Raw genomic sequence first — 23,504 nt, forward strand, 5'->3', positions numbered from 1 at the left:
AAGTGATTTAAGTATCTCTTTATTTCTCTTTCCCTTCCTATGCCCCCTTTTCTGAATGTACGGAAGAATGCACCTAGGGTCTCATGAATGCTAGGCAAATGCTCTACCACCGAGCTATGCTTCCTGGCATTCATTGCCTTTTTTTTTTTTTTTTTAAATTAAAGATAGCCTGGAATTTGCTGTGTAGACCAGGCCTGCCTGGCCTCTGAGTGCTGGGATTAAAGGTGTGGACTACCACGCCTGGCCACTCGTATGCATTCTTATATTGTTGACAGTATATACTATGAAATCGCATCCTAGCTCCCTAAACAGCACCCTAAGTCATAACCCATTTTAGATAGGGAATCATAGCATATACTTCAAGACAATCATTCTGAATGGAAACCATGTGAGAAGTTATACATTATACTTACGGACAAAGATGCTTTTGGAGCCAGAAATATATCAACCCATGGGCTCAATAAAGATCCATGGAAGCTGGCAAGAAAGTGCGGTGTTTGTTCACAGTCTGGTGACCTGAATTCCATCTCCAGAGCCCAGGGTGGAAGGAGAGAACTGGCTTTCTAAAGGTGTCCCCTGACCTCCACATGGGTGCTGTGGTAATGTGCCCCGCCCTCCACCAACACACACTAATAATAAATTAAAAAAAGATACAGAAAAAATGAAAGAAAACTCCAATGGGAGACCTCAGGATTCACGGAGCTGGAGCAGGCAGACTCTTTGCTCTGAGAAACTGAAGGGGAGCCAAGGCTGCTCACTGACAGTGGCCGGGGTGGGGGTGGGGCTGGCTGCTGCAGCTTGCGGCAGCGGCCCCGTGCACTTCACGTGAACTGTGCCAGTCCTCCATCACTATCCTCAGCTCGGATCTGTGATCTCAAGAGTTCTGGGGGAGGATTTATGGGGCATATTTTACAAAAAGTGCTGTAGACATTCCCCACCGCGACTGCGATGTACCGTTAACTACTGCTAAGTGAAGGCAGCATCCTGCCTGAAGGTCTGAGTGGTCACGGCACTTTCATTGTACTGCACAAAGCCATCTCTTCTTCTAACCAAACAGTTCTAGGAATGGGTTCTTCTGAAATACTTCCTAACTTAAAGACACAAGCTTCTTGCTTATACCTCAAGAGAAAACCAGGATGTTCTACAGACGCCGAAAGGGATCCCCTTTGTTGGGTGGGGTACGGTTTCTCTTCTCTCTTCCTGCCAAAAATGTTTCCACCCTCAAACAGAAGTGCACTCCACTCCTTAAGACAAACATCAAAGCTAAAACAAACTCCAGCTGTCAAACAGCTTTGCTTTGGGAAAAAAAAATAGTTATGACAAGATGCCACTGAATAGTAAAGCACTTATAGCTACCAGTATAATGGCTTTTATTTGCGTGAAAGGCATTTATTAACTTGAGAAGGAATGCTGATGACATCATGGGCTTGGGAGTTACACTGACCCGTGCAGAACACTGAAGTGGGTGAGTCCTTGTAGGACACGTACTATAAATCAAGCTGAAAGGAGAACTCCCTCACCCTTTTTTTTGAGATGGGGTCTCACTATGAAGCTCAGGTTGGCCTTGTGACCCTCCTGTCTCAACCTTAGTGGTTCTTAGTGGCTTCACAATAGCCTGTGTCATAGCAAGTCAGCTGAGAATGGAGAAGGAGAATCCACCAAAATAGCTATGCACAGCAGACAAACTAGAAGGGCCCTAAACCAGAAGAGATTTCCCCCTGATGGACAACTCTACTTACTGGTGTGGATCATAGTTTGAGACAATCTCGGAGGATGCTGATCCACAGTGAAACAGCAGTTCTGAGTTAGAATCCCCAGCGCGCCCGCCAAAAGCCAGATGTGGCTGCTGTGCCTGTACCCCTAGCATTGTTTGTGTGTGTAAGATAGGTGAGTTTGAGAGTTTGCTGGCCAGTCAGTCATGCCAGGATCAGTTTCCCAGCCAGTGAGAGGACCGGGCTCAAGGGAGAGAGGCAGAGAGAGAGAGAGAGAGAGACCCCTGGTGGGCCGCTCTGGTCAAAACGTGTACCTGCACAATCATGTGCATACATACCGCGTGCACACACACATACACAAACACACACACCATACACATGTGCACACACATACTACACACAGAAGACTAACTATGACAGCAGTGAAAAAGCCCGAAATGACAAATGCAATACATTGCCCCAAAATACATACAAAAAGCTATAATTTCAGAGTTCTATTTTAACGGGTGTGGTACAGTCTGAATCACAGGCATCTCGTGGTATCTGTAGGGGACTGGTTCCAGGAACCTCATGTATAGTATCCCTCTACCAAACACACAGATGCTTAAGTTTCGTCTATGAAATGAAGTTGTATTTACAGATGTGTTGTAAGAAGGGCTGTTAGTTCATTCCCAGCTGCTGAGCCCCGAAATAACCACACAGAAACTGTATTAATTAAATTGCTGCTTGGCCTATTAGCTCTAGCTTCTTATAGGTTAACTCTTACATCTTAATTTAACCCATTTCCATTAATCTGTGTATTGCCATGTGGCTGTGGCTTACTGGGTGAAGTTCCAGCATCTGCATCCAGAGGGGCTATATGGCTTCTCCTGACTCTGCCCTTCTTTCTCCCAGCATTCAGTTTAGTTTTCCCCGCCTAGCTCTACTCTACCCTATCAGGCCAAGCTAGTATCTTTATTAGACAATGGTATTCACAGCATACGGAGGGGAATCCCACATCACAGATGTAGACCAGGCTGGCCTTGAACTCAGGGATCACCTGCCTCTGCTTCCCAAATGCTAGGATTAAAGGCATGCACCACCACTGTCTGGCCACACTTTGACTCTTAATGACATAAATATTTCTAAATCCTCTCCCAGAGGAGGCAGATTGGAGTCTAAGGGATCCCATCTCCTCCAGCTTTCTCTTTACCTACAATTGTTCTATCAGGGGTTGACCTTCTCTAAATGGTGGGCAGATGTGAGCCTGCTTGGGTAACACTTAGAAAACGAGAGGCCTGTAGGACCGGGGTGGAGCTTAGCTGTAGAATGTCCACATGAGGTATGGGGTTTGGTCCCCAGCACTAGAAAGGAAGGGAACAAGATCGGAACCTTCAGTCACATCCACCCATCTATCTCCAGGAAAGGCGGGGCAGGGGCTGATCTCTACAAAAACTCTAGAATAAACTCACAAGACCTTGATTTTGGTGAACTATGGGGAGAGAAGCTCTTGCAGCTGGGCCCTTCCAGACGGCACCTGATTTACTTCTTTCACAGTAACCAGAACAAAGCAGTCATGCATGGCCCCCAGTTCCGAAGCCCTCCAGCAGCTTATGTGAAGCTGAGAAGAGGGTTGTAGGGAGCACGGTTGTTAGTCAGCCAGTCCTACAGGAGGATGAGTAGTCCTCCGCCCACGCCACCTCACGCCACCTACAGGCAGACCGTGTAAAAACTGAGTTCTAGGGTTTTGAGCTGGTTGCAGAGTTTATCTGGAAACAGGCGGATAGCATACTTCACAGATTCTTCCTCTACACTGGGATATTTGATGATATAAATCCACATCTGGAGCCTAGAAGGAAGATTGATGTATTTGGTTCTGGCTTTATGGCCAGCACCTAGTTGGATGAGGATCACCAGGACACTGATTCCAAAGGCTAGAAGGCAGAAAGGCTGTGTGAACCCCAGAGCCTGGATGTCTAATGCCTAGACTATTCTAGACTTTTCTGAGCCCAAGACTGCAGTGCTGATGAGTTCATCATGGGCAGGAGGATCCCCCTAAAGCCCCCCCCCGCCCCGTCCTCTTTGAGAACTGGATACTCAGCCGGCAGCCAAGTTACAGCGCTACATGGGGTGTCTATGCAGGAAGGTGTACAGACTTGAAAGGATGCATTTTACTTGAGGGAGCAGGGCTTGCATTAACAGGAGACCCCGAGTAAGGTGACCTGGTAGACTGAAAAGCCACCCAAAGGAAGTGTACGTGGCTTGACTTAGCTGGGTGGAGCTGGAGGTGTGAATGACATGTACTTGATGAAGAAATGGAATGTTCATAAGAGAACAATTAAATTCTCACAGCAACCCCCCGCATCCTAGGGAGGGCTTGGGAGCTGCTGTAGCTATGCATTTAGGGGAGAAACAGAAATGTCTGGAAAATGAAAGATGACTCTTGGAAAGTACAACCAGACATGGGTACCGTTCTCCCCACAACTGATTCTAGTGGGTGGAGTGCCCAGTCTCAGTAGGAGACTGACATTCAGGATGGGTTCAGCATCTTAATCTCCCAGGTTTCAATTTCTTCCTTAGGAGACTCCAGTACCTTTACTAGAAATGGCCCGGGGAGCATCCTTAACGCGATACCTCAGAAATTCTTACAAGCGGCTAGTGAGGAGGTTATGAATTTATTCCATGACTTCTATAGGCCTGAAAAGAAAAGGCTTCACTGATCATTTAAACTGACAAAATTATTTTCCTAGACCTATTTATACTTGTTCCTTGATTTTCTACCACTGAGTCGAGCCAGACCAAATGAAAGGTTCTGGATTTCCAGTGACATTCAGAGAAAGCGGCGATAGCTCTTCTCTTTCCATTCGAGCTAATACTCACGCCTGGATAACTTAATAGTCACATATTCAGTTCAGCTTGTAAGCTACCAGTTAAACTCCGCCGCACGTTGCAACTCTAGTTTTAAAGAAAGATGTTTTCCTTAAATGTTTCTCATTTCATTCATTCTTCCTGCTAAGCTCTCAAACAAACTCTGAGGGTGGCCCACTATTATTTTTGCAACACTGGCATTTTGGTTTTAATTTTATTCCGTTTGCATAAGTTGCCTCCTTGCTTCAGAGTGTATGCTTCTTGGCAAAGCCTGCGGCTATTGAAGTATAGTAGATATGAGAGAGGGGCACAGATTATGACAAATTCTGGAAGTGTAAGTTGAGTTGATGGCTTTCCTTCAGAAGCCCTCATGAGCCAGGATGTATTTTTGCTAACATTCCTATGCTAGGACTCCAAACCAAAACCTGAGAGAGGGGCTGGAGAGATGGCTCAGTGGGTAAGAGCATTGCCTGCTCTTCCAAAGGTCCTGAGTTCAATTCCCGGCAACCACATGGTGGCTCACAACCATCTGCCCTCTTCTGGCCTGCAGAAACACAGACAGAATATTGTATTAAAAAAAACAAAAAACAAAAAACAAAAAAACAAAACCTGCGAGAGAAAATAAAGAGACCATGCATGCAGGTGAGAGAGAAACACCAGACTGCATCCATCACCAGAGAAAACAATAGATTGAGAGGCCGACTGTAGGCTAAGAACTACATACGCTACGCAGAAAGCAACAGAAGGATGGTCAACTCTAGCCTGGGATTACAGTTCAGTGGTAGAAGGCTGGGCGAGCACGTATAAGGCCCTTGACTCCATCCAGCACAGGATGACATTGCAACTCAGTGGGAGGAGTCCTCTACCCACCTCCCCTCTTTCTTTCTCACGCAGTCCAGGTCGGCTTGAACTCCGGAGCCTATTGTCGCCCCCTCCTAAGTGTTAAAATATGCCACCATGCACCATTTCCACTAACATCTACTCCACAATTGTCCCGGGTGGAGGCCTGCTTTCAGAGAGGAACTTCGCAGTTATGCAGAGTAGAATCTGTCTTCCAGTTAGGAACGAGAAGACTGGAGGAAACAAATGACAGGACCTAGATGACCTCTAAGAGCAGAAAGACGCCATCCTCCTGAGTCATAGAGCTTTCTCCTCTTGTCAGCCAATCGCTTTTTGGAAACCGAGGATACCAGTCACCTTCCGCTTGGACACATGATGCTGAAAGTCCAGGAAGGTCCCCTTAGCTTCTGGCCAGACACACGTGTGACTTCCCAGGAAGAAGGTGTGCTGCCAAGTGTTCTGGGGGACACAGCACAATGACAAACACCTTGCCAGTACACCATGCAAGAGGAAGCGGCTGATGCAAGGGCCATGTTTGAGGAAAGCAGGAAATTCTGATGTGTTGATAGGGAAGAGAGGGGAAGGGAAACCACATATGGTGGAGAAGAGAAGGGAACTGCCAAGAGCCCAGTCAGGGGTCAGAGGTCACAGGGATCAAGACAGAGTGGAAGCGGCTTCATTTTGATCCCCGGGCATAGATGCCAGCAGGCAGGGCACTGGAGTGGGGACCGTGTTCTGCAGAGACTTTTGTGAAAGAGGCTGGGAGTTTCTCCACTGATCTATGCGGAGATGGGGGAAGAGGGGAGCAGGTGGTTTTGAAGAAGTGCATGGCTGTTAGCTCCCAATGGATGACCCAGGTTGGTGGAGTTTCACAGGGTGAACTCTTCATTTGGTGACTGCTTGTGCGTCTCCCTTAAAGCCCAGCTTAGGGAGTGTTTAATTTTCTCACTGTGTAAATGGATGTAAATCTCTGGGAAAATGCCACAAGTCAACAAGTCATCAAGTCATACCTCCGAATAAAATCGAAGAGGTCTGAAAAGATTCACCTTCCATGCCTAGGGGAATTTAGGAAGTGCTTAGTTTTTTTTTCTTCCATTTTCTTTTTTCTATTGATTTTTATTGAGCTCTACATTTTTCTCTGCTCTCCTCCCTGCCTCTCCCTTCCCCTTCAATCCTCTCCCAAGGTCCCCATGCTCCCAATTTACCCAGGAGACCTTGACTTTTTCTACTTCCCATGTACACTAGATCTATGTATTCAGAAGTACAGGGGGAAAGTACCCGGCAAGCCAAAAGGACTTCACTGACCCGAATCAGACCTGGCAGGCAGCTCCACATTCAGCCCATACTTAGCAGAGAGGGAGGAGGGAAAGCAGAGCGAGTTCAATGGAACGTGAGAAAGAACAAACCGGCAATGCCTCCGAAGGGTGGGGCCCCAACTTGCTGTTCTCACCCCCTCCCCCTTGTATTAGGTCCAATAACTCTCCACCCAGCATCAGCCGGGTGTGACGTCACTGACTCCCCCACTGGCTCCAGCAGCTTCCTGCTTTCTGGAAACCAGCTAAGGCAATGATGTCAGGGGTGCACCTGGTAGCGATGTGGCCAAACCAGGGCACTTACAGCAGAGATAAAAGGCATAGCAAGTTGAAGCTAATCTTCTAATCCCTTTCCACTAGGAAAAAATAAAATAAAAAAGGTGTGTGCATGCATGCAGAATCTTTTGTTCACCTTCTACTCTGCCAGGCACGGGCCCAAAGGGAATGGACTAGAAGGGAAAGAGGAAAGGACCCATGAGGATTGTTACAATGTCATGCTGTCCCTGCCACAGTGTATGTGATTGTTACAATGTCACGCTGTCTTCCTCACGAATCTGGGAGACAGACCCCAGTGTGTTTATATTTCTTATAGTTCAGTAGCTACTCTGGTCCTTAGAAATGCCCTATAAGGTGCTGCCTAACACAGAAATACCACGAGGAGACCTAATCTCCCCTAGATGAACTGCAAGATTGTTTAAGCCTGAGATTCCAGTCAAGACTGTCACTGAAAACCAGACTGCACGGCATCAAATTAAGCCCCACAGTGGTTAATAAAAAAGGAATTCAGTGTCGGCATAGTAACTCAGGCATATAATTCCAGCATTTAGGAGGCTGAGGCTGAAGAATTGGGAGCTCAAGGCTAGCCTGAGCCATGTACTGAGACCCACTAACCCCCACTCAGCAAAGCCTCCCTAACCCCTTAAGAAAGAACTCACAGCGCAAATTCTTCCAGAGTCTTTGCTCAGAGTCTCAGTGCTGATATCAAAGGAAAACAGTCATAGAAAAAGCTGCCTTCAAATGGACGTCTGCTAAGAATTCAAGCTTGGCTGGATACCTCTCCATGCTGTTATGAGAATGTATCGCTGCTTAGGAAAGTTCTTTGAGAAGAAAGGAACCTTTCACCCCTCCAACACCCCGATACAGAATGTGAGGGGGCCCAGGACTAATTGCCAGCTAGAAACCTCTAACGTCCCTTTTGCAGAAACACGGGACAGATCCAGACACCAACCTCAGAACACACATCTCTTAGCGCCACTCTCTATGGTTCCCCTGGTTTGAACCCAGCAGGACAGCTGCAGAACACCCCGCAGCTCCAACAGCCAAGCTAGAGTCACAGGGACGGATCTCACACGCTGGGATGATCTGACTCTCCTGAAAGTGTCTAGCCCAAGCTAAATATTATTCTAAGCCCTTATGGTTTATCATCTCCCCATTTATTGTATTTTCATATTATCAAAGTGATATATGCTGCCTCAGACTAAGGGTTTGGTGTTGACTTTCTGGCCCTTTCTCTAAGGAGTTTGTCTTCCAACATTACTTCACACATGTGGCTTACAAAGTAACATTTTCATGCCAGGTGGCCAACCAGGCTTTGTGAGTTAGAAACTAGAGACTGTACCCATGGTAGGACAACAAGCATGGCTATTCTTTTTCCCTTTGGCATGAGATTATTTTCTGAGAAGTTGTACAGTCTCTTGGGTTTACTGGTTGTTAGAAACCACTAGCTCTGGGGAAAAGAGCAGTTTGTAAAGTATGAGGTTGGGATCTTCTCTTCCTCCCCACCACAGACGCATGCATTTTAGCAAATTACTTCTTTTCTTTTGATAATGCATTTAACTTTATTTTATGTGCATTGGTGTGAAGGTATCAGCTCCCCTGGAACTGGAGTTACAGACAGTTGTGAGTTGCCTTGTGTGTGCTGGGAATTGAAGCCGGGTCCTCTGCAAGAGCAGTCAGTGCTCTTAACTGCTATGCCATCTCTCCATTTCTTAGAGAAAGATGTACTGAGTGGTGGAGGTGTACTGGCTGACAATATTATATTATTTCACAGTTTTCAATGATATATTGGGAAGAATATGTATGTATGACATCATCCCAAAGACACAAGAACACACAGGAATGTGTTCTTTAAATTATTTTATATTAATTAATTTTGTGTGTGGGTGTGTGAGCGAGCGCATGAGTGGAGCTCTGAGGACGACTTCTAGGCTCTCTCTTTCCACCATACGGGTCCCTGGGATAACTCAAGTCATCAATCTTGGCAGCGAGCATCTTTATCCCCTCAGCCATCTTGCCAGCCCAGGTTGCATTCTTACATAGAAACAAAGAAAGCTACTTTAGGAAGAAATACGCAGCTACCCAAACATGTATGGAAACCACATCACCACAGCAAGATCTTCTGGTGCCTGTGAGCCAAGGCGTTTCTGTGAAAAAGGCTGGGGTGGTGAGACAGACTAGAACAGCTTCCACACTGAGTGAGGTGTTGACCATCAGCAAGCGATTGAGTCAATCAACACCAATGGAAGTCATGACCAGACAGAATGTGCTATGACGGTTCCAGAACAGAAATACATGGGTCGGCCATGTAAATAAAGGAAAGTACAGGTATTTAAGCAGCTAAACTCTGGAAGGGACAAAGTAAACGCCATCTAGCATTTCTCCATGTGATTTCTCAACAGCGGTCGGACTGAACACAGTATTAGTCGAGGCTAGACTGGCTTATGCCGTGATTCTTTGCTTTCAAGCATCAGCATGTGCAGCATGTGATAGCAAAGGCGTGAAGGGTGTCTGCCTCCCTTCAGGACATGTCAAGGGGGGACCTTTGTTCTAAAGCCCATAGCACTCTGTCCATGTTGGCTTTCTTTAGCAAAGTCTGTCTAAAAGAGGCCCACAGGGAGGTCTGGGGTCTGGTTCCTCTCCAGGAAGTACACGGGCATGCAGGCTGGAGGGACTTAGCAGTGATTTGTTGGCTAAGTGAATGAATCAATCAATAAATAAATGCTATTGAAGAATGGGGAACCTTTCTGATTGGGAGGCCCAGAGGGGGTAAACACTGTGGCCTCTCTGATGTGAACTGACTAAGCATAACACTGATTCATTCTGCTAGAATTTTCCCACCTGCAGGAGCCAGTTTCCCCCGGTGTCCCCATTCCTTCCCCTTAGTCATCCCACCAGGAAGTTATCACCGTGTCTCTCAAAGGGGTGAGCAAGGTTAGAAGCATTCCAGCAGCCCGTGGCAGGGCCCAGAGTGGGGTCAAAGAAAGTAAATTCCAGCCTTATTAGGAGATCCTGGCTTCCTTGGGGGAATTTGCCCAGCTTGCATGCAGTTTCCTGTGTTGTCAATGAAAGCAGCCTTCTCACCGCTTCCCAGTGACAGTGTCCTGCCTTCCAGGACTCCCTTTGCTCAGGCTCCACTTCCTGAGACTCCTCAGGCCTGATTGTGAGTAGACACTCCCTCTGTCCCTGAGAGGGGTCACAAGAGGAACTTCTGAGGCTGGGAGGCGAGATAAGGCACAGAGGGCTGCTCCAGGAAGCTCTGTGAGCTGTCCCTGCTCCAGGGCTAGTCACACACTCATTTATTAAGTCATCAGGAGCCAAGGAGCCAGGCCAGGGAACAGGCTGGGAGCGAAAGTGCACTCTGATTTTCCAGAACAGCTTTGGTCTTAGGCTGGCCATGGAGGGGAAGGAAAGTGAGAAGAGTCACTCAAAGAACCATCTCCCTGGCTGTGGCCAAGTTTCTAAGAGGGGTGCAGACTTTTTCCCATATCCTGACAACCCTTCCAATGATCCTGTCCCTGTCAATCTACTGCCTTTCTGTGCCCATGGTTGGGCGCTCCCTCTGTCCCTTTCTCCCCCCCTTCTCTCTCTCTCTCTCTCTCTCTCTCTCTCTCTCTCTCTCTTTCTCTCCTTCTTTTCCCTGTCTCACCAAAGACAAGGTCTCACTGGAACTCACTATATAGACTAGACTGACCTCGAACCCATCGAGATCTGTCTGCCTCTGTCTCCCCAGTACTGGGATTAAAGGCGTGCCCCGCTGGCTTCCTCCCTGTTCTTTACTTAACAATAGTGTGACTACCCAAAGCCACCCAGCTAAAATGCTTCCCTTTTAGGTGTGAATGTGAAATACCTCTCAGAGGTTCATGTGTTTGAACACTTGGTTCCCATCTGAAGGAGCTGTCTGGAAGGTGAAGCCTCCCTGGGGGAAGTGGGTCCCTAGAGGCAGGACTTGAGGTTCAAAAGTCCAGCCCCAGTTATCTGTGACCAGCTATCTTTCCTCCATAATGAGCTGTATGCGCTCCTTCTTAAACCATGAGCCCAAATAGTCAGGATGGTCCCCATCCTTCCTCCCACAACTTGCTTTCGTCACAGCAAAGAGATGGGCAAGCAAACCAGCCCTTGCGGCATCCCCCGCTGCAGGTAGCCATCTTTACATCATGGCGTGGGTTTGCTTCCACAGTCCACATCTGTCTCTGCAGCTGCAGTGCCAATTCGAACCGCCTCTGGCGCCGGTTGACTTACCTCATCTCTTTGGGCCTGGTTCTTTTCCCCTTAAGCTCTCTCCACAAGGCGCTGCAGCTGGTTTCCTAAAAAGCACACTGGAAGCAAACCCCAGCCTGCGGCGGCAGCTCTAGCACAGATGGAGTGATAGACAAACCTCTAGAGATCACATGACCCCCGAGGCCCTGTACTGCCTCCATCACCCTTCTCAGCCTCTCACTGCTTCCTGCCCTCTCAACCGGCATCTCCAGTCACACTAAACTACCTGAGCAGGGACACCATGCTCTTTTGTGCCATTGGGATGACATTCATTGTGTCTTCAGTGCTGAGGTCACGTCCTTTATGAAGAACTAGCTGGTGCTTCCTCCACTCCGAGGGCATTTCTATGCCAGCACGAGGTCCTGGCTAGGGTGAGCAGTAGCCCCAATTTCCCCTCAGAGGCATAATATGATAAGTTTGAGATGCAAACGATGTGAAAAAGTTTGATAAGTCTGGCACTAGGCCACACTGCTGCTCAAACAGCTCACTGACTTCTGTCCCCGAAGGAAAACCACTTTATGCCTCTATGGATCCTGAACACACGATTTGAAAGTAGAAGAACCTGGCCTGCAACGGCAGAGGTGTTTTTTTCACTCAGTTATTGGAGGAAGAGTGCTTAGAAAAATAGCAGATAATGCCAGTTCCTCTCCAGTGTACCATTGGTAGGGTTGGCAGAGTGTGATTAAGACATGACAGTCACACGGAATGAGGAAAGGCTTTGGAGCTTGGTACTCACCGTTCCCACCAAAGGGTAAATGAACCCAGCGCCAATGCTGGCCCGGACATCACTAATTGGCAGAATGAAATCCCTTGGCACCCCCTTTTTATCAGGCTCATGAGACAGAGAAAGGTGGGTCTTTGCCATGCAGATGGGCAAGTTTCCAAAACCCTGTAAGAAAGAAAAGGAACTACATTCAGTGCCACAAATGCTTGGACTTCATCTGCATTTCACACCCCCTGTGCAGCCACTGCATGCTGCTTCAGACTGGGCAGGGGCGGTGGGGCTGCAGCTACTTGTCGAGCGAGAAGCTGAGAATAAAAACTCGTGTGCTTATGGCCATGATTTCTCAGGGTGTGAGGTCTACTGTTTACTCTGGAGGTTCTCCTAAAGAGGAGGCACTTGCACGCTTGTGTGTGTGTGTGTCCCTGTGAGTGTGCGCACGCGTGTGTGTAAGCAAGGCTATTTTTAGGCCCAGCAGCGGAACAGCTGTAGAAAGCTCTTTCCAGGGCTATTAATATCCAGGAAAGAGAAAGGTAATACAGAACATGGCTCCTAATGAGGCTCTTAGTCCCATTGTTCTGTCCTTCTTGGAGTCTGCTGGGAAGCAAAGGGCCCTTTGTGCTGGCCTATGAATCATGGCTACTTGATCTGTGATTACATTATAGGAATTGAGATGAGGTCACTTCTGAAGCCGCTTCCATTTCTAAGGACCCAAGTCTGTGCCTGACCCAGAATTCGAAAGGTGAAAGGGGAGGAAGTCACGTGCTGCATCTCACAAAAAGGACAGTGTGTGGGAAGGGTGGTGGCGAAGAAGCACACAGTGTTCCTTCAGAGGCCTCGCACTGATGAACTGCAACCACACACTCGCCACTCACTTTTAAGGAATACTCCCGTGGTAGACAGACGGATGACAGAGTGCAATTACTTATGAGTCAACCTAAAACTATCTAGAACATTTCAGAGTATTATCAATTGTGTGTGTGTGTGTGTGTGGGGGGGTGCTGTGTTTTTGAAACCCCTACTTTTACATACTAATGAGAATCTTGGTGAGGAAAAAACCACCACAATTGGGTAGAATTTTGATTTTATGGAATGATTAAGTTTTGAAATAATTCCTATGAAATAATATATTATATACAGCCTCTGAAAATTTACTAGCAGAAAAATTTTTTAAAAATCCCATCAACAGATTGTATCATAGAAATATTTTGTAATGGGGAGGAAGTGGAAATTTTTGAATGGAAAAATAAATAAAAAATAAATAAATAATATTAGAATAGATGAAAGTTCTTAGCATTGAAAGCTCATGGGAAAACTGCCCCAAACTTGATGACAATGACTTCACTCAGCTGCTTGTACAGAAGCGAAAGAATAAGCACAGATTATCAGAGTGCAGAGCGAGGACCAGCAATCCTTTCCTGTCTATTGGGGGTGCGGTTGTTAGTGGGGCTGACCGTTAACACGCTATGTAGCTAAGAATGATCCTGAACTTCCTGTTTCTACCCTCCATGGTCTGTGATCACTCCAAACCCAGTTTACAGAGAGCTACGGACTGGACCATAAGCATAGTCACTGAGCTACAGCTATAGTCTGGGAATCCTTTTTATAAACAAAGGAACACTCAAGGGGACAGAGAGATGGTTCAGTAGGTAAGAACATTTACTCTTGCAAGCGTGAGGACCTGAGTTCGAATCCCTAGCATCCATGTGAAAATCAGGACATGGCTATGCATGGCTGTAACTCCAGCATGGCAGAGGTGATGTGCATAGAGACAGGTGCATCCTAAAAGCTGCTGGCTAGGTAGCTTTTCAGCGAGAGAGCCTACGTCAAGGCAGAAGGTGGAACATGACAGAAGAAAGCACAGGCATTCTGGTTTCTACGTGTTTATGCACAGCTGTGCAAACTCATACACTCACGTGTGTAAAACATATACTCTCTCTCACACACACAAAGGAAGAAAGAAAAACTGGGGCCAAGAATGTAGTTCCGTGTCAAAAAAAAAAATAGGAAAAAAAAAAAAAGTCAAGAGAATACATTTGCAAACGTCAAGGAAAGAGGATTTTTCCCCCCTTCAGGGGAGGTGCGAACACAGTCCCCAACTAAAAATTATGCATTTAGGTTTCCTACATTTGGAGAAATTCAGGGGTCAGCATGCCTAAAATGCACTGGAAAAACCATGTTTGTAATCGTGGTATCTCCCCTGCCAGGTAACTACATTTTTTTTTTTTTTTTTTTTTTTTGAGACAGTGCTTTTCTTTGTAGTCCTCTCGGCCTCGAACTCAGAAATCACCTGCCTCTTCCCGCTGAATGTTAGGATTAAAGGCATGTACCCCCACCACCCGACTGGAAAAAATGATTTTTTATCAAAACCCACAGAAACAACCTGGCATTGATAGGATAGTATCTAACAAAATATCAAACATATTTATAAATAGGGTAAGAAGTTGGAGGGACAAAGACAACACGGTTACTTGTAATAAATATTGCGACCCTGACAGGAAGTGTCTGAAACGCGGACTTCTATGGACTCTTTAATTCCTAAGGACAGCCCTAAGACTAGCTAATAAACCACCTGCATAAAAATATCTCCAAACACTCCCATCCTGTTCACCTCGCCGGCAGCACGCAAGCATTTTTAAGATAGTAGAGCCCCACAATGAGGAGAAAATGCTGGAAAAAAAATCAAATACTGATGTCCCCCGCCCCGCCACCTACCAAAGCAACACTTTCCAATACTTCTGGCTGAGTGAATGGGATGACACCCATATGACTTACCCCGAGTAGGGATGGAGCCCAGTGGGAAAGTGCTGACTAAGCACAGAAGCCAGCCCCTGGGTTCCATCCCCAGCACTGCAAACCAGAGAGCCACGGTCTTAATCACAGTCAAGATGCCCAAGTCAGAGGCTAAAAGCCCTAACCATGTGTTAGCTAACCAACAGGACCTGAATGCCCTAACCCATGATGCGGTAGCTAGCCAGCAGTACTTATGTTCCTACTTTAATCTCTGATGATCCTCGGGCAATTTGATGGAGTTTAATTATGAGACAGAACTTACCTGTCCTCAAATCAAGGAGTGCGTTTTTAGAGTGCAAGGCAGAGTCCCCCACTCAAAGTACAGGGATCTTGTTTACCTGTTGCGTATAGCGATCGATTTTGGATTGCGCCTCAGGAGACAGCTCAATATCCTTGGCTCCATAAACAGCCTGGGCAATGGTTCTTATCTTTTCCACGATCGGAAGCTGCGGAAACACGAATGACAACAGAATCATTGGCCTTAACATGGTTGAGGAACTAAGGGAAAGCTTAATGGAATTTTAGATTTTGATGCCCCCCCCCTCCCCCAACAAGCAGAGCACTCCAAACTAGGTATCTTTTATCCTTCAGTCACCAAGGCACTGAAACACTCACATCAGAAGTCAGCTAGCAGGAAGTCAGGATATTTAGCCAACAAAAGGGCTGCCAACCTAGTTAGCAGTTTTAATCCATTTCAACATTAAAAATAATGGTTTATGTAATTAAAAACATTACTAAAAACAAGCGGGTGTCGCAGACATTTTAAGTGCCTATGTGACTGGGTGTTTCACCGGAAAGCCAGACATTGACTCTCCTGTCACATTAGATAACTCTCTGAGATCAAGTGGCATGGGAGACATTTCGAGAAGACTAGATATTGGCAAATGATGCCAGGTGTAAGTGACACGTGCCCTAAATCCCAGCACCTGGAAGGCTGAGGGGGGACTGCAAGTTTTAGGCCAACCTGGACAATATAGTGAGGCTATCTCACAGACCCCAAACCCTAAACAACCACCACAACAACCCTACAATAACATTCCCCATGACTCCCTCCAAACAAACAACCAATGAATCACCCACAACAAAATAAAACAAAGTGAAAGATACCAGTAAATCAATGTGTGCGTGATGTTGTTGTCTACAAAATTCTAGACAGAAACCCTGGATGTAACCCAGCAGGAAGGATGGCCTCACCCATTGGGTAGGGGACTCATAGACCACACACGGCAAGGGCATATGGTGTATAACACAGGTAGGAGAGTTATCCAATCAAGACAAAACAAAACCCAGTACTTGCCACCTTTCCAACCCTGATAGAGCCACAAACTGCTCAGAACCAGTACTGCAGAATGCATTATTGTCTTGTTCTGTTGTCTGGGACTTAAATATTGGACATTTAGCAAATGAAATGTAAGATGCCCCCTTTACAGACAGGTTCTCACTATGTGGTCCTTGCTGAGTTGGTAACTTGTTCTGCAGACCAGGCCTTCATCTCACGGAGCTCTGCCTGTCTCTGCTTCCCGAGAGCTGGGATGAAAGTCACAAGACACCACGCCCACCAGGTGTAAGTGTTCACTGAAGGATTCAGAAAGGACCACAAGCAAGAGACAAAGGCTATGTACGTGAATGAATGATTCAATGCTGTGCACACATCAGCTCTTTATGACTTAATCAGTTCAATGCAATTCCGATGAAAATCCCAAGAGCACCCGGGATTTTAGAATGTGGCCAACGAGTTCTAAAAATGCACATGGAAGAGAGAGCCATGGCACAAATCAAGTATCAATAACACTATAAAACCATATTCATCAATTTCTTGTGCTATCCATACAGGAATAGAGGAATTAGCCCAGGAAAGAGAAGAATGGACTGTGACAGGCATCTCTGCAGGTACGAGGTAGTGCATAACAGAAAGAGAGAGGGTCAGCGACCCAGCAGACTTTTGACTAGAAAGAAATAAAATTAGATTCATACTAGCCTGCCTACTTGCAAAAATTTCAATTGGAACAGAGGCCTCAACGTGAAAACCAAAGCTCTAAATATCACAGGATTTGTCTTCCCAGCACAGGGGGAGATTTCGTAAACATGGCTGTTCTGTTGTTTCATGTCTGTACTCCCAACACTTGGGAGGTACAGGGAGAAGGATCAGGTGGCTCAGGCCAGCCTTGGCTACACATCAAGGATAGACTAGGCTACATGAAACCCTTTCTACCCACATACACTTACATACCCACACCAAGGCACTCCACATATAATAAGCCAGAAAAGAAATGATCCTTACATTTGTTTTTCCTCTGGGGGCTGGAGGGATGATTCCCTGAGGACCTGGGTTTCATTTCCAGCACACATATGGTGGCTCACAAACCACCTGTAACTCCAGTCCCAGAGGATTAGGCATCCTCTTCTGGCCTCTGAGAGTGCCGGGCGAGCATAGGATACACAGACATACATGTAGACAAAATAACCATACACATAAAATAAATAAAATTAAAATAAAAAATATTTTTTTTTTCTGAGACAGGGTGATTTAGCCTCCTGAACACTGGGATTATGGGTATACACCACTATGCTCAGCAGCTTCTGAATTTAAAAATATAAATCTTTGAAGGTACAAGGATAAGAGAGAAGCTAAATATTTGAATAGTTTACAAGCTAAAAGATTAGTATTAAAATGAATTTTGAATACCTATAAGAAGACACTTAATAATGGGGCAAAAACTAATAACCACATGAAAAGTAGTCTCGGTGGTAATCAAGAGAGTAACTAATAAAATGATTAAAAAACAAACCAAAACCCTAACTCACGATCTGGGGAGACGGCTCTGTGGGTGAAGCGCTTGCTGTACAAGCATGAGGACCTGAGTTCGGATCCTGCACTCTCATAACCATGGCTTTGGTGTACTGGGGAGGAGGAAACGGGCTCACCTTACAGCCTAGGCAAGGGGGCAAGCTTCGCTTCAGGCAAAGACCGCTTCCAAACACGAGGCAGAGGGCTGCCACAATGACTCAGCAGGTCAATAACCCGAGTTTGATCCTTAGGACCCACACGGTGGAAGGAGAGAACTGATTTCGACCAGCTGTCTCCTGACTCCTACCCACTGTGGTTTGTGGGCACACTAATATTGAAACGCGACAGCGGGAGACTCTGGCCTCCAAGTGCTCACGCACGCGTGAGTGCACCTGCACACACTTGCACACACCTGCATGTGTAACTCCCTCCGCATCTCCCTCTCATCTGAAAAACCAACCACAGGCATAACTACCGGAAATAAGATCTCCGATTCCTACTCACGAAATGTCAAGTGCAGAGGAAGAGGCAGGAAGTCACACGCTACACGTGCTCAGTTGTGGGGGAGGGGCCTAGCTGTCTCAGCTTTGGAAGCTCCCTGACGTTTCCTTCATTTTGAACAGTCCCTACTACAGCTCCCACTTCCCACAGCACATACCCAGGTGAGAAAAAGCCCTGTGCCACAGCAGCACGTTCTGCTCATAGACACACTGACCGAGGAATTTTAGTACATGCACCAACCGATGTCATTGGAACCATTGTGGTCTCTGCCTTCTTGCTTCTGAGATGGGCCATGAAATCTCTTTCCCTGGTCTCTTCAAACATCAAACTCTCCAATGCTCTCAGGTCTATCTCATTGGCCACCTCTCCTACAAAGCCTCTAGGGACAGCACTTCCTGCATTGCGGACAAGAGCACCCACATCTGCTCTTTCCTGGCGGAGGGTCTGCTGGCTAGGCTCATGCTGCCTCAGAATGTAATGATGGATTCGGAGGTCCTACGAATGGATTCAAGCGGCTGAATGTAAATCCAATCCTAAAATCTCCTGGCTGACAAGGTGCCTTTAACAAACCATGGGATATGTGAAATCATACGAGATCTTCCTCTCTGAAAAGGGATAACCAATTGCTTCCCAGCAAGGCAGAATGTGAATCAAGAGCTAGAAGCCAGAGGGAAATCGTTTCTGTCCCGCGTCTAAGGGAGAACTGCTGTTTGCACAGTTGCCCTTTAAGCAAAGACTTGAGCATCCCAGGAGAGCTCAGTACGAATACAAGAGATGCAGGGATGTTGCAGAACGAGCGAGGGCACAATGCGAAGTTGAGGCTGGGCTAGAGATAACCGAGGGTAATGTTGCTTTTCAGCATTGGGAACTGAACAAAGGGCTTTGTTGACCCGATGCAAGTGCTTTACCATTGAGCTGTATTCTTAGCCCTCCTTTTACTTTTATTCTTTTTCGTTTTGAGACAGGGTTTCAGCAAATTGCTCCAGCTGGCCTTGAACTCATGCTAGCCTTGCACTTGCAAGCTCCCTGCCTCGGCTTCCTGAGTAGCTGGGATGAAAGGACCATGCCACGAAGCCCAACACAACTTATAACATACGAAACTCAAAGCTCCAGTTAGTTGAAGAATATAGTTGGTTGGCGATGTCTTTGAGGCCAAGGGCTGGAGCAGGTACTTTTCTCATTATTGAGACCAAGGGTCTGGGATGAAGCGACTTCAGGGAGGGTCCATTGGCTTGCAGTCTACGGGCATACATTCCTCCATTCCAGGAAAGGATGATGATGGAATGTGAGGCAGATGGTCACCTCGCATCTGCTGCCTGGAAGCAAGGGATGCCAAATGCTAGCAGCCAGCTTACTTCCTCCTTATTACCCAGTCTGGGATGCCAGTCCATGGGATGGTGTCACCCACATTTAGAGTAAGTCTTCGCACCACAGTTAGCCCAGTCTAGAAACTCCCTCACAGACATGCCTGGGGGTTTGTCTCCTAGGCGATTCTAGATCTTGGCAGGGGGACAATGTTAGCAATCACAAGAACCACTATTTACCCAAAGGTTACTCTAGCCTTTGGAGTGGAGTTACCCCCATAGACCAGTGAAGAAATGACTATAAATTTCCCGTCATCTAAGCACGAACTCCTGATGCTACAGGAGTTACAGAAGGCATAGGAAAGTGTAGAATATTTCTTTACACAGTATAAATATATGCCACTGTGATTAGTTTATTGAAGAAGCTGATTGGCCAATAGGTGGATGGGATAAGGTTAGGCAGGAGGATACTAAGAATGTTGAGAAGAAGAAGGGCGGAGTCAGAGGAGTCACCAGCCAGACACGGAGAGGAGACAGGAAGTGCAAGATGAAAGAGAAGTAATGCCATTTGGCAGAATGTAGATTAATATAAATGGGTTAACTCAAGTTGTAAGAGCTAGTTAGTAATAAGCCTGAGCTATTGGCCAAGGATTTATAATTAATAATAAGTCTCTGAGTGGTTATTTAACATGTAGCAGGTGGAACAGAGCTAACTAAAAACTTTACCTACAGGAAAGCTCAGATGACAGGGTAATCATGACAGGGGACTTGGTACATGAACCTGCGATCTCGCTGTTGGCGTGGCACATCGCCATGCAAGGAAACGCTTGTTCCTGCCACTGCTGAAGCTACTGCAATCTCCTCTGTTGGTCAGCAACAGCCTGGGGCCAGTGCCAAGGCTCAGCAGATAAAGGTACTTGCCAACAAGTGGTAGAAAGAGAGAATGAATTCTTGAAAATTGTTCTCTGTCCACCACATGTGTGACATAGCACACACCACCACTCCAAAATAAATGAAAATTTAACGAGATGCTAGAAGATCTTTCTAGCAGGAAAGAATCTGCTGAGGAAGCAGAAGGACCAGAGAAAGTCAGTCGCCAGGAGCCCTGGTCCTGAATCAGGCAGCCCAGCTCCTGAGCATCTCTCCGCTCCAGCCAGGCTTCAGATGTGGCCTGTCCCAGGACCACTCCAAACTCCCATGGACACAAGGGAGTGCACCGTTTTTGCCAATGACTCATCTCTTCTTTGTTAGTGTTTACTGGAAAGAGCTTTGGGACTATCGAGCCAGTGCTCAGGCTGCCTTTGTGAGCTCTACTAAGCAGGACTCCCACAGAGCCCGCGGTGGGTGGAAAAACAGAAGGGTTGAGCAATGGGCAGCATGGCCTCCTATGGTTCTCCCTGCCTCAGCTGCATGGCTCTCAGCAGGCACTCCAACCCACTGAGTAGGAAGCTCAGCCAAGGTTCTGAGGGGCTTCTACTGTGGCGTTTTGCAAGTAAATCAAAATATCTCGGTTAACTTGCTGCTTAGGGGTCGTGTGAAAATTGCCCCATATGTGTTTCTCCCTCCACCGTGGGTAATCTGCACATTCGACTGTGGTAATCTATGTACTCTATGTCTTCAGTGAAGGAGTTTCCTATTCTTTTCCTGCTCGGTTGTGAAGAGTAATACAAACCTTGGGGGCAAGCTCAGTCTAATGAGCTTTACCTGAACTTGGGATTTACGTAAGCCGCTTTGGGGAAAAGCACAGCTTTTAATAGAAACAAATAAAATGATAAAGAGGCCGTGTTTACGCATTTATCAGCACTGGCATTCCCTTGACCGTGTACAGAGGGATGAAGCTGTTTATTCCCTCACCCTGATATGCCTCGTGTCTAGCAGAATGGTTTACACACAGCAGGCCTTGCCCAAGCCTGTGCTGAAGGAGCAAAGAACCATCCACGGCAAGAACTTCCACTATGTCAAGGCATCGCACACAAGTTCTGGGGACTTTCTGGGCGAGCATTCCTGATGGAGTGCAAACAATGGCACAATAAACAAATGTGATGGGAGGCAGTGTGCAATCAAGGCTCTGCATAAACAAGAAGTCAGGAGGTGGCAGGCTACATGGAAAGCTTGGAGATCTGCAAAAGCTGGCAAGACATTAAAGGGGACGTTCAAGGGTGTAGTTTGGTGGGGGAGCTCTTGCCTAGCGTGCACAAGGCTCTGGGGTTGATCCCTAGTGTGGAAAAACAAAACAAGTTGAACAGTGCCTTGAAGGAAGAACAAGAAAAATCTTAACAAGCAAAGGAGAAAAACAAAACTCATTCTACATGAAGAAGAAGGTAGAGGCCTCAGCTCAAACAGCAGCGGTCAGAAAGCCAGTCACAAAATAGCGAGTATCCTACTTGTACAAGGTAGGAATATAGAATACAGTACTAAGACTTCATGGAGCTTGAGAAGTGGCTCAGTAGCTAAGAGCACTGGCTGCTCTTGCAAAGAACCTGGGTTCAGTTCCCAGCATCTACATGGGAGTTTGCAACCATCTGTAACTCCGGTTCCGAGGGATCTCATGTACTCCTCCGACCTCTGTGGGTACCAGGCACACACTTGGTGCACGGACACACAGACAGGCAAACACTCATACACGCTGAATGAAAATTAAGGATTTATAGAGGTGCGTGTTTAGGCTTGTGCTGGTGAGCCTTTCTGAATTAACACTACAGTAGACTTTGAATATTCCAAACACTTTCCACGTCAATTCTCCCCCAAGTCTCTGAAACCGACATTTAGGAACCTGGAACATTCTAGAATGAAACTTCCAATGGAATGTTTGTCACCATACAAATATTTTCTGACTCTTCTTTCTAGCCAACTTACAATACATGTCACATGAACATTAAAGCCCTTGGAACACGACTATTGCATTTGAAAAATGACCGAGGAAATGAATTCTTAATTTTATTTTAGTTTATTGTAATCTAAACAGCTGCCAGCTGTCTTGGGCAGTACAGCTTTAGAGAAATAATATGATCAACCCTTATACTGTTGTGCAGCTTCTTTTTAAAAAACATATTTCATTTTATGTGCATGGGTATTTTGTGTGCATGTGTATCTGTGTTTTAGATCCATTTTTGGAGGCCAGAGAGGGTGTCAGATTCCTTGGAACTAGAGTTAAAGATGACCCTGAGCTGCCATGTGGGTGCTTGGAATGAATTGACCTTGGGTCCTCTGGAAGATCAGCCAATGCTCTTAACTGCTGAGCCATCTCTCCAGCCCCTTGCATAGCTTCTTGTATGCTGCTGGCGCACCATAAACCTTGGTCCTGACACCAGCAATGTAAGGTAGAGGACATGGTGACTTTCATAGATTGTGCTCACAGGGTAGCTATAGTGATCCCGGCTAGTAGAAGCTACTCAAAATCACATGATAATATTATTTTTGAAAAGGTTCTGGAAATGCCCAAAGAAGTTGTTAAATCAAACTACTTAAAAAATTGTCTTTTTAATGGAATTGATAAATCCTAGAAAAGTATTGATTTAAACCTATACACACACACAGACACACACACACACCCCAGCCTGTGCTTGGTAGAGCATACATTTAACCCAGCACTCAGGAGCCAGAGACAGATTTGCAAGTTCAAGGCTAGTCTGGTCTGCAAAGCAAATTCTAGGTTAGTCAAGGCTACGTAGTGGTGTTCATATGTTGGTACTAACCAACAGCTGTCTGATTGTACTTATGATCTACTCAAAAGGAGGAAAATCATGCCAGTACTAGAAACCTAACCAACCGTCCAGGTCTAGTGATGTCATGGATCTCAGAGAAGAACCCACTACCTCCCACTACCTCCACTTTAGCAAGTTCCTAACTCTAATCTAAAGCCTATTCTTTGTTTTTGTTTTGTTTTTCTGACAAAGGGTTTGCCTGTGAAGCCTTTGCTGTCCTTAACTCTCTTTGTAATTCAGACTGGCCTCAAACTCACAGAAATCCACCTGTTTCAGCCTCCTAAGTGCTGGGATTAAAGGCATGTACCACCACCACCTGGCTCTTAAAATTTATTATATCCACAGGTGAGTGTACTTCTTAGCTCTCATCAGAGAAGCTCCTCTTTACAGCAAAAGGAGACCATCAGAAAACAACACAGAGATTAAAGTGTCATGGATTAATGAA

General features: G+C 46.3%; 1 protein-coding gene across 1 annotated transcript in view; it reads right to left on the reverse strand.

The window, feature by feature from the left end:
• Mthfd1l (methylenetetrahydrofolate dehydrogenase (NADP+ dependent) 1 like) overlaps nt 1–23,504 on the reverse strand; it is a 189,036-nt gene that overhangs the window by 35,279 nt on the left and 130,253 nt on the right. Inside the window, exons 25-26 of the mRNA XM_057761342.1 lie at nt 15,101–15,208; nt 11,985–12,137 (exon numbers count right to left, since the gene is read on the reverse strand). Of these exons, the coding sequence (XP_057617325.1) occupies nt 11,985–12,137; nt 15,101–15,208 (261 nt within the window). The remainder of the gene's footprint in view (nt 1–11,984; nt 12,138–15,100; nt 15,209–23,504) is intronic.

The sequence above is a fragment of the Chionomys nivalis genome, chromosome 2 (assembly GCF_950005125.1).
Source record: "Chionomys nivalis chromosome 2, mChiNiv1.1, whole genome shotgun sequence".
Classification (NCBI taxonomy): domain Eukaryota; kingdom Metazoa; phylum Chordata; class Mammalia; order Rodentia; family Cricetidae; genus Chionomys; species Chionomys nivalis.